A 12866-nucleotide genomic window follows, 5' to 3' on the forward strand; every position below is an offset into this window, starting at 1 on the left:
ATAATTTATATTTTTGGAATGAATGAAACAGTACAGTGGAAAGAAAAAGTGGATAGTGAATAAGTGGCCAGGTCGTGGAATAAAAATGCCTCTGAAACTTTAGTGAAATATTTAATAAATAAATATTCAGTTTATTAATTGCCTCAAAAGAGACATATTATATTTAAATACAAATATTGTAAAAACTCTGTGTATTAACAGGGCTTACGATATGGCATTGGCTGGATTGAGTAATGATTTAAAACATTGCGTAACATTCACCATTTTGATTTTTTTAACAAGCCATATTGCCTTAATTATCGAAAAACAACTACACTTCTTGTTTATAAAAAGAGCTAGGTCTAATTGATATATTTTATAATTTTTTTTATTTAACCATGAAATTTCACAAGAAATTAAAATGTATGAAATTATGATAATTTGATTATTTAGATCTAACAAAATGTATTTTAAGTAGAGAAGGGTATATCAAAACTTTATTACGATAAGCTTTCATGTGTTTCGAAATATTAAAGGGATAAAACGAGTACCAACATACAGTTTAAAGGGAGAATGATATTAGACCATAAAATTATGCTTACCATTAAGTAGCAGAAAAATTGACGCAGTCAGTGATGTAGTACCAAAGCGGAAATTCTTAAGTCGCTTCAATCTTTCCATGTTGTCAAATTGATGTAAAAAATTCTTCAAAGTTACGAAAAAATCCTTCGAACATCTTTATTATTGAAAAATAAGTTCACGTCACATTATTGAAAACTTGATAAACTTAAAATTGAAAATAAACTGTCAGTTAATATTATAACTATTTACGAGTCCTCACACATTGTCACTCGGAAATTAACGCGTGAAAAATACATTATTTTGATGTTTTAAAATTATTTTCTCAATTGAGACGGATCGAAAAAACGTTAGTTTTTAAGTAATTTGCATGTCGTCAGCGTCGCGGTGTCGTACGGGCATTCGGCGCGGCCGCCGGGACGCTAGTGGCTACTGTAGACAGGCAGCGCCGCGGCGGGTGACGGAAGTACAGCCTGCGTTCCCTGCCGACGCGACGCCCGCATGCATAGCTGAAAACGTTATTTTAAAGCTTCATGTTATATTTGCTGTTTATGCGATAAAGATCGTAATGTGTAAATAATACACACGCATTTGAGTTTCTAAAACAAATACTTACCCCCTTTAAATGTAAGGGCTTAAGTTCTGAAATTATGATTTTCCTGTAAAACAGTTACTAAAAAAACACATTTAAAAATTCAAATCGACACCTTGCTTTGTAAAAAATGCAAATTAAACGATATATTATAAAAAAAAAACATTTTGAAAAATTTATTGAATTGAAAACGTTGTGATTGAAAATATTTTATTTAAAAATATTGGATTTTCTTACATTTTTGTAAAAAAACAAATAAACATTATGAAATCCCTGATTTTTATCCAATTTATTAATTTATGTATGAATTCAAATTGATTAAATTTAAAATTTATAATCGATTGTTAAATTCTGACACGTAATTCAAGTTTAGCTCTAACCGTTATTTATTTGGAAAGCAAAGGAAAAAATCAACTGTATACTAACTATAATTGAAAACAAAGTCTTACGTTTTGGGTTTTTGTATCAGTTAAGATGAGAATTGTCTACAAGTCTTTTTATTAAAGATATTGCAAAGGTATTATAATTTGGTATTTTCAACGGTACATCAAACTACATAATGAAAAAATTCATGGTCTATTCAATTGTTATTGGTGAACAATAAGACTTTTCTGATCAGGAGAAGATCCTGTGGTTGGAGAATTACTCAACTCTGCAATAAAATATCTTGAAATACTCAACAATAGCTTATAATTAAAAAATATCTTTGAAATTAACTTTTAAGGATACGTACGAGTATTCATAATTACAATTTATTGTGAGGAACGCTTATTTGTTTTTTAGAAAATGTTTATTTGATTTGTTTGAAAAATTGTTATTGTTTTTGATTTATCAGGTTTCAAAAGAATTAAGAATTAATATTTTTCGACATCCATAAAATTTTGTCATCAATTGCGTGAGACATTGTTATAACCGAATCAATAGATAATAATATATCAGATTATCCTATCATTATTTAAATAAATATTATATGCATGTCAAAATACTTCAAATAAAAAATATATTTGATAAATTACAATACATATTGTATATATCAATAAATAAATTTTAGTAAATAACTAAACTCAAGCAATTTATATCTTACTTTTATTTACTGTACTTAAATAAAAAATGACATAAAGCTCTTAAAACCATAATTTACAAGGAATACTACATTCGATCGTTAAAATATTTTTTATTTGATTGAAAGCTGTAATTCAATTTCAATCCAATCTCAAATATGAACTAATTGCTGAAAAAAAAACAAAAATACAATGGAAAATTTCTGTCTTTGTTTTTTCCTAACAAACACTTATTAAACCTGCTAAACACTTAATAACCTGCATTAAAAACTTGGAAATAAAAGTTTTATTTGAACTATTTAATTTAAAATTCATTTACATTTTCATATAATTTCTTGTTAAGTTGACTGGTTTTAAAATAATATTTATTTCACTATCATCAAAATTAAAGTAGCAATGTTTTTGTAAGTATCATTTTATTTGAAGCATAAATTTGGACAACAAATGTTATCGCATTCCCATTATTTTTGGTTTTACATATTAGAGTTTCCTAAACATGTTGTTCATTTTGAGTAAAACAAAACGCGAGTTCACATTGAAGTCTTGCCTCTTAAGCGTGATTTAATAAGTAATTAGTCTCTTACGCACATAGATTACCCCACTCGCGTATAGGATGTGAGAACACTTTGGGATTTAGGATCGGTTAACGTATTATTAAGGGAGCTAGAAGCTCATTATTAATCCAAGGAGTTTAAGCCAAAAAGTCTATTATGACATGTTAATTCTAATTTGTAAATATGTCACTTATAATATTCACATTTTGTCATGCCAAGATTTGAATTGATAATCATATTTTGCTCGAAGCGGATTTGTTAGAAATAATTACTAGGCAATTCAACTGAACTTGAAAATGAATTGTTTTTATAACAATAAGCTTTTTATTATAAAAACAAATTGTTTTTATATTGAAAATGTTCCTTTAGAAAACCAACATTTAAAAAAAGTATGAATATTTTCTCATAATTTCGAATTTAATTATACGAATATATTTTATTTTCGACATTTTCAAGAATATTTTCAATATAAAATTGGTTTGATAAAATTATGTTATTAAAATTGAAAATCTTAGAGATTTCCACACTTTAGTTCAAGGTTAAGATTAAATACATAAATTACTACAATTTGAAGTAGTAAAAATCAGAAATGATTCCACTTCGTGGAAATCCATCGTAATATAAGTATTTGAAGAGATTTTAAATCAAACACTATCCTTATTATTCGTAGTTTACTTTATATAACATCACTTCAAAACGATTAAAGATACGGAATGTGTTATATTACCATACTACAAAGTTTAAAACGCTTTCAATTTACAAAATATGTTTTAAATACCTTAGAATAAAGAAGCATCCAATTTATTATTTTTTTATTTTCTTGTTATTTAAGAGGTTACTATGAATTACATTGATATTTTTAAAGTTGTAGATGCCAGTTGCGGCATGAATGAGATTTTTATTATGTACTTGTGAAAATTTTGATGAAAATATTAAAATAAGATAAAACGTTTTAAAAAAACATGATTTTCAAATACTAGCACAATTTTAAGTTCAAACGATAAAATTGAATAAGAAAGAGTAATTTAGGCATTGATTTCAATATGTGCGGTGTTTTATGTTGACAATTAGTACGTGGCGTTAGATTAGTATTTTATAAATTTCTTAGTCCATTTTGATTTCTTGTAAAGTTAAGACACATAAAATTTTTATAGGAGCGATATACGCCAAAAATAATAAAAATCAGCAAAAATGCTCAAATCGTTTTATGACGATTTTGCGTCAAATATTGCGTGGATGTGTCATATTGACATTTGGTGCTACCATATTTTCACCTGGCTATCTAGATCGTCCAATTTTACACCGCCAGACATTTTGGTGGTTTTATCAGATAAATCGTCCAGTCTCTTACTATTCTAAAAGTTAACATTCAAATATTACGACAAGAGCACTCTACGTTATAGAAATTTGCATCTTTATATTAAAACAATTTTTTTATTTTTACATTTATTTCATTTGACCTGTGACCAGTAACAGACTTGTGCTGTCAGTAACAAAAGTCAGTAAGTCACCGGTGAAATAAAATTTAACTGAAAAAAAACTACAAAGAAGTTGTTTTATTATACAAAATGCAGTTTTGCATTTTGTATAATAAAACAACTTTTTTGCTAATGTCAGTAGAACTTCATTTTTTTGCGTAAGTGTGAGAGGTGGTCGTTTATCGAATATATATATTGTAAAAGTGTGAATACAATACAATGTATAAAATGAAAATTTTAAGTTACTTTGTTATTTAAAAAATATTAAAAAAAAAAATTAAAATTTTAATTCATTTAATATAACGACTCACTTATTTCAATTTTACGATATAACAAATTCTAGAGAAGGTTCAAGGTTCAAGTCTATTTTATCCTAACTTGATTCATCTTCAACTTCACTTCAAACCCTTATCCGCACTCTAATGGTGCATAGGGCACTACATTATGGAAACGCAGAATTATCTTGATCTTTAAAACATTAAGGATAGGTGATCAGCCCTCGGTATCAGGTACCAGTCAAGGGTAATATTCAATAATTATTAGAGTGAAAAAATCTAATTTTATTAATTTGACACCCTCCTGGGAAACGAACCAGCACTTCCAGACCGGTAGCCGAGCGTGCTGACATTTACACTACGGAGGCGAACAACCTAATTCTTACTTTTCATAATGGTCTGCTTAGGCCCACGAAATTACAATTGAAATGTTTTGTTTATAATAAAATATATTAAAACATATTAAAACATATAAAAAACATATTTCTTAAAAATTAATTATATTTTTTTTAAAATAACAATTGTGACAAAGGATATTAAGAAATATTAGAATTTACGATATAACAGTTGAACAAAATGGATTGATTTGAAGACTGACTAAAGAAAATAGATTTTTTTGGAGTGTTGTTTATGCAATTAAAAGATAAATTGTGGTTATTATTTATTCGAAGAAATTTAAGATGAACGATAATTGTATTTTTTGATTATTTGGAAGGAACGGGTTTTATTATTTATTCCACCATCTCACACTCGCTCACGTATAAAAATTGATGCATTTAATTTACGATATGTATAAAAGCACCGCCTTACGTTTGCTTTTCCGCGTATTCATGCTCAATAATTCAGCCACCAATATCGATATACACTGTGCATATGAAATCGTGTATGTCTGGATTAAATATTTATACAGATCAGGAAGGTACAAAGGAAATAAATTATTTACTCAGCATCAGATCTCTGAGAGGCCATTTCTTCGATTTTTCTTTTGCCTTTTTTATACCCCAAGAGTAATCTCCTTTGATATTATTTGTAGACCGCTTTTTTGTCTATTTGCAGTAATAGAGATGGAATATCTTACCCAAAAAGACAATGGTTTCAAGATATGAATTCAGATTAAGTATTAACCGTATTTAAGTCGAAAAAAATATTACTAAGGACCACGAACACGAATAGGAATAACACAAGTTTGTGCGAGTACAGATATGTAACCCTGAGTGCCCTGAGTACCCTTTTGGTGACATCCTTTTCTAATAAACTACTGATTTTTCTTTTTTCCAAAATGAATTATTTCTATCATCCTAAGCTCCCTCACTTACGTCATCCATATCCCAACGAATATTTCCTCTCCTATAACTAGGGATCTGGAAAATAGGACTCGTTACTTTGATTTTGTATTCAAACAATAAACGATCTATGTATACTGTATCGATCAAATGCGGTACCCTAATCACTGTTGAGTGTGAAAAATATATTCTAATAATTTACCCCACAGAATTCCACAAATATTAATACTAATTTTCTTACTTTAAATAACTTGTTTGTATATTTTAATGTAATTTTTGAAAATGACTTTATATTCCTAGTTCAACAATCGTTTTCATCTCCTTATTTTTTTAATTCATATCTTACCCAATGGTACAGATTGACAGACACATATTATCTTGATCGTTAAAAATATTAAGGTTAGGTGATCAATTCAAAAACTTTTTAGAACTATATAACGTAAATAAAAGAGCAAATAATCTTCTTATTCTTCTTCTTCTATTTATGTAGTTATATTGCTGTTTTTGTTGTTTTTAAGAGGAATTAGCCTTCTGAGATGTCGATTCCCAGCTGTCAATCCATCTCTTTGGTGATTGTCTACCTTGGGGTGAATATTCACCATTATTTATTTCGATTTCCTGAAAATCGAACTCGGACCCACAGTGCCGTAGTAAAACCCGCTACACAATGAAAGTTGACACACATTTCGGTCAAATCAAACTAATTTTGTTAGATTGTCTATTAGTCAAAAGTAATTTCAAAGTTTCAATTGAAGTTTTACTTGGTAAATACCCCTACTTTATGAGATCTTGATATCTATTTTGGCATTCCGCATAATTTTCAAACACCGCATTTGAAGCTAAGTCAAAATTTTATCTTGTGTTCTTGGGACGTTGAAGGATGAAGAGGGGGTGGGAGTTTTTTAATTTTTTTAAAATTTATTAATCGTTCACAAACAATGAAAAAAATATTACAAGAAATGAAATACATTGCATTAAAAATTATTTGTATGATTTCATCAATTAGATGAGAACACAATAAACTTACTAAAACAGATAAAGGTGCAAGTTAAATACATACCTAAAGAATAAAATTTTGGTTGTAGAAAAAAGGTAATAACAATTAAAAATAATGAAATAAACAAAAAAAATTAGAAGTTAAAATAGTTTCATATTTTTATTTTATTATTATTGTTTTATGTTTTATCACCGGGAATATAGACAATATGGGGGATAATGCATGTAAAATAAATATCTTATATCATGCTTAATGATTCTGAATTTAATTATTTCTATCAGTTTTTTTTTCATATTTAATGGGGTATTTTTTTTATATGTACTGATTTTTGTTTCACCTGATGTTAATGTGATTAGCTCAACCAGTTTTCTCTTAAGTAAAGGGATTAAGTTATTTTTTTGGAAGTTCCAGGAATTAAATCCGGTAGCTTAAATTTATTGGTTTTGCAAATAAACAACACACGTGCTCATCGCTCCATTTTCAGGGAGACAAAGCAACCATACTGACGGGAAGATGTTTTAATTAACTGCTCAAATAATTGTTAATTCAATTATAAATACAAAATACACACTTGTGTAAGACTACTTTAAGGTTTATTACTATAAATAGGACTTGTTTCAAAAACTTATTATTGAAAGCTGTCCCACCGCATTCCCAGATCTGATACAGAAGCATCTAGGCTTCCTGACAGATCTGCTCTTGCAAAGCAAAGTTTTTTTTTATATAAGTTGCGAAATTAATTGAAAATGTGAAACAACATAAAATTGTATCCCGATTTTACTGTGAGTTTACATTTAAAAGCTTTCAATATTCCAAGAACTAAAGATTTTTCACCAACTGGTGAAAATACAAAATGTTGAGTGTATTTTCACCTGTTGATCAGAACATATTTTGTTTAAAAAACTAGCCGTGTTAAAAACTCTCCTTATCATTCATCTTTTATTATATGTAAAACTACTTAAAAATGCTACTTTCGGAATAACCAGTCCATCATCAGGTCAACTGTATACTAAAGTCAAATTGCCACGGTGTCCTTTTTATATAGTGCAAAAATTGTTATTAAATTATTTGAGAGAGAAAGAAGATGAACGAATTATAATGGGAATGTTTTCAAAAGCGAGTAAAAAACAATGCATTTAATAAACTTGTAAAAATTATAGTCGTGTCTACATTATTATATTAAAGAGTGGCCAAACGCAAGTGTTTTATTTTTATAAATAAATTATTGTGTTATTCCACAAAATTAATGCCAAATAAATGAATAAATTAATTTTGGTTTATCATAAATTAATTTGGTAGTGACTTTTTGGTTAAATCTTTGTTAAAATATAACTCGGTAAATATAATTTTTGTTAACATCTATGCGATACGTGTTTCGATGCATGATAATGCATGTTATGATAATCATACGGAATGCGTCGAAACGCGTATCACAACTGATTTCAACAAATAGTGGTATTTACAGAGTATAATTAAAATTGAAAATCAATTTACGTTTAAATTTATAGTGCAATACTCTTTCTGATGATTCTTTTTTTAATAATAGAAATTGAAAGGAAGTACAAAAAATCCTGGGATGAAATGCGTGAAATCGCTCTTCCCTGAGAAAAGACAGGCTATTTACTGATTAATCAAAGATTTTTACTTTCTACCTTTAACCGGAAGAAATATCAGGAGTCAACCAACCCCGCACATTTGCCGACAGAGTTATCCAACCCGCTTTATTTTATTGTTAATAAGTCAATGCGGGGAATAAATCCTGTCATATAAATCTTGGCCCATGCTTTCTCCTCCCTCCCAAATCCCAGGCAGCCAAAACTTACGGCTGAATTACGAGACAGGAATGGACTCGAAGAATGACTTATGGTACCCCTGAATATAAAATGCATTTTATTCATATATTATACATTAGAAAAAAATATACATCAAAGTTAAACTCCTTGACTATTGATTGAGAGGGTTTTCAAGTCGAAGAAACGGAGATGATAAAACGGACTTCAGTAGGATCTGTAGAATTGTAAAATGAATTTCGACTTTAAGTCAAATTGTTATATATAACGCATAATATGATGACTAAGATTTCGTAAGATAATTATCACTCTTTGAAAAACAAGAATTTTTAATTAACTTTTTGATAATATGGTACGAAAACCGGTCTTAAATATCAGTCATAAGAAATTAAAGTTTTCTACGGTGCGTAGTTGGTGCGTTAACTTTCATTCATATTTTAATTACGTTATAAAGTTAACATAAATTAAGCTTATAATAATAATACAACTTTGTGGTCAATAATTTTTATGAAAATGTTAGATATGCAATTATTTAACCACTAACCGAGGTATAAGTCTACTGGTTTCGGCGAACCCTTCACTTTTTTTAGTATTATTTGCTTGCTAGCGTAGTGATTGTCCGGACGAAGAGCGTACGTCTCGAAACTGGTATACTTAAATCTTGATGAGCGGATATGTACTTATATATATTTCGTAAATATTCATAAATTAATTTTTCAGAATCCAAACCCCTTGCAAAACTAATCGAAAACCGGTTCGAAAATATCAATCTAGTTTTAAATAATGGTTGTGTTTTTTCTTGAATGTTTTTCACAGATACTTTGTGGCACATTTTATAAACTTAATAAAATATTTTATTATAACATTTTTTTTTTAATTAAATTTTTTTATTTTATAAAAGTTATGTGTATTACTTAGTTGACTTGTTATCTTTTCACTTTAATATCAACCCACCAGCAATAAATAAATACCTTGAAATATTTTTAGTTAATCTGACATCCAATCTTGAGTTACGGGTTTTAAGAAAAGTGTATTTTTTTTTAAATATTCTGTAATATTGGTTTAAAATATAAACATATTTTAGAATGTGATGTGAAGTATTATCATCCATCACATGGATAATTTATATATTCTTTAGATTCTTGATGTTTTTTTTCACGCGTCATTCAAAGTTGGCACTTTATAAAAAGTTCTAAAATATGTGTATGAACATATGTATTACACAATGAGATTACATATTTTCACGTGGATTATCTAACAACTGACAAGCAATCTAACTCCTCTTCAAATGTCGCCTTTTTGTGAATAATATTACGTAGTGAGTGACTCTCGAATAAAAAAAGACGCTTTTTATAGGAAAATTCCGCCTGAGGCATGTTACCTGGGTCGCTTCGAATATTATCTATGTATGACACATTTAGAGATTGTCAGCTGTCGCAAACTGACTACACGACAAGGGTGACAAGGAGTAAGATTGGATATTTAGTTAATGAGAACAACAATCGGAGTTTTGGTATACAGTAGAACTGAATGGAGAGTATAGGCTTTAATAATTCGCGATATTAATTAAAATATATCAATTATTTCCAAAAAATACGTTTTACTTGTAAAATAGCAATTTTTATTAGAATATTTTGTTATCGAATACTTAAATACGTACATTTGGTTAGTTCGAAAAGGATTGACATTGTCCTTGTGGGCCGAAATAGTTGTTACAAATTTTTGAATTTATATTATTTAAAACATTGTTTCGAATTATATTATATATATATTTATATATATATATATACATATACATATATATATATATATATATATATATATATATATATATATATATATATATATATATATATATATATATATATATATATAAATATATATATATATATTTATATATATATATATATATATATATATATATATATATATATATATATATATATATATATATATATATATATATATATATATATATATATATATATATATATATATATATATATATATATATATATATATATATATATATATATATATATATATATATATATATATATATATATATATATATATATATATATATATATATATATATATATATATATATATATATATATATATATATATATATATATATATATATTTATATATATTTATATATATAAATATGTATTTATATATTTCAATATATATATATATATATATATATATATATATATATATATATATATATATATGTATATATATATATATATATATATAAATATATATATATATATATATATATACATATATATATATAAATATATATATATATATATTTATATATATATATATATATATATATATATATATATATATATATATATATATATATATATATATTTATATATATATATATATATATATATATATCTTATTTAATCGTTTTAAAAAGTTGCTCGCGGGGTTAGAAAAATATTTTAACAATTTTTTTTTTTTAAAACGAAAACAGAAACATTTTTTTTTATCAAATGAGCTTAATTCCTCTATTTTATGCACGTTTGCATGTATTTAGTGATGAAAATAAAAAATTCCTTCAAATACAGCAAAACGATGAGAGAAAGCTTCGGGAATCAATTTCTCTTCACCAACAAATACTGAATAACGAGAATGAAAATATTTTCCTTTCATTAGTTCTGGGATGATGAACGTTATCATGTTTGAGCATAAGAGCTTTGGGTCGGTAATAAACGGACGTTAACTTGTTAACTACGTAGTGAAGTTAACTTGAAATTTGCATTTGACATTTTATTTTTAACGATATTTATATTAAAAAATATTTACTGCTTTTTTCGAACATTTTATTTTCGAAATTCGTCAATTACATGTACCTTAAAGTATTTTAAATATCTTTCTTAAAATGCATTTTAACATTATGTTATAAAAATGGTGTCTTAGTAGAACAGGTGCAAAAGTTCAAATATATGGGTGTGGACACGTGTGATCCAATGAATCTACGATATGACGTTATGAGGCAAGTAAACAAAGCTTAGTAATCTCAAGAAGTCTGATAATATGGAATATTCCTGACATGAAAATCGGCAGCGAAAATAAAATATATAAAACTTGTGTGCCACCCATCATGACATATAGGATTGAATAAAGAGCGAATACCGTAGTAACAAATTGCTAAGGTCAGAAATAAAGACTCTAAGGAGCATGTCTGGCAAGAGTCTACGAGATAGAATAAGGAACACCAAAATAAGAAAAATATGCGAGATTGACGATGCCGTTAGTTGGAGAAGGCAACGAAGAAGACAAGGTATGCGCATCTGAGGAGAATGGAACTATCCAGACTGCCCTACATTGCGCTGCACGGCCGACCCCGAGGTAGACAAAAAGGAAGAAGTTACATACATTTAATTATGTATTTTGTTACATTTGAATGAGGTTTTATATTCCACAGAACAGTTATTTAAACTACACGGATGAAGCGATAATTTTGTATGGAATCGATGCTCGGGTTAGGTCAAAATATATGTAGCTAAATTTATATTACACAAGTAAGAAATATGAGAGATTACAGATTATTATTAATAGATTTATATTATCCACTGACACTTCGTGATGGAACTGCATTTTTAATTTATTATTAGATTAAAACCAATATTTTTAGCTTTTCCACTTTTTTATTTGACCAGCGACCGGGTTTCGTCGTTACCGACATCATCAGACCAGTCTGATGATGTCGGTAACGACGAAACCCGGTCGCTGGTCAAATAAAAAAGTGGAAAAGCTAAAAATATTGGTTTTAATCTAATAATAGATTATTATTATTTATGTATTAAAAATGGTGATGACAGAATCATTGAAATTAGTATTCGAAATATTGTTGATATGATTTTGTTGAAAAAATACAGCAGAGAGAATACTTGTTACAATTAAATTTTACCAACATTTTTTTAAATTAGGCTTTTAACTATGCTTGAACGTAGGATAATAAAGATGTGGAAGGTGGATTTACAAAAATATGTAACATCCAAAAAGTAATGAATTATATGGGTAATTTCTTCACTAACGGTTTAGTCCAGAGTACAACAGACTGTAAAATTAATAAATTAGTTTGGGAAACATTTTTTAATTATTACAGCGCTTGTTTATAAAGATTTATGACTCATTAAATCTTGCTTTTCTTGAATTAATTAAAGGAGAGGATTCAATGGATATCATTTTGCTTTACAAGAAAAATATTTTCCGTAATACATTTTATGCGAGCAATGATCATAAACCGTT

The 12866-nt window shown here is 27.3% G+C and overlaps 2 protein-coding genes across 2 annotated transcripts in view; one reads left to right on the top strand and one right to left on the bottom strand.

Moving 5' to 3' along the window:
- The window catches only part of LOC148299891 (uncharacterized), a 50662-nt gene extending 49668 nt beyond the window's left edge, over positions 1–994 (bottom strand). The window contains exon 1 of the mRNA XM_088275526.1: positions 582–994. Within this exon, the coding sequence (XP_088131652.1) occupies positions 582–660 (79 nt within the window). The 5' untranslated portion in view covers positions 661–994. The remainder of the gene's footprint in view (positions 1–581) is intronic.
- Positions 995–11859: 10865 nt separating this feature from the next.
- LOC148299892 (retinoid-inducible serine carboxypeptidase-like) overlaps positions 11860–12866 on the top strand; it is a 59406-nt gene continuing 58399 nt past the window's right edge. The window contains exon 1 of the mRNA XM_088275523.1: positions 11860–11963. Within this exon, the coding sequence (XP_088131649.1) occupies positions 11860–11963 (104 nt within the window). The remainder of the gene's footprint in view (positions 11964–12866) is intronic.

Source organism: Brachycentrus maculatus, unplaced genomic scaffold (genome assembly GCF_059751285.1).
Source record: "Brachycentrus maculatus isolate JH-2025_06_01 unplaced genomic scaffold, ASM5975128v1 h1tg000904l, whole genome shotgun sequence".
Taxonomy (NCBI): Eukaryota; Metazoa; Arthropoda; class Insecta; order Trichoptera; family Brachycentridae; genus Brachycentrus; species Brachycentrus maculatus.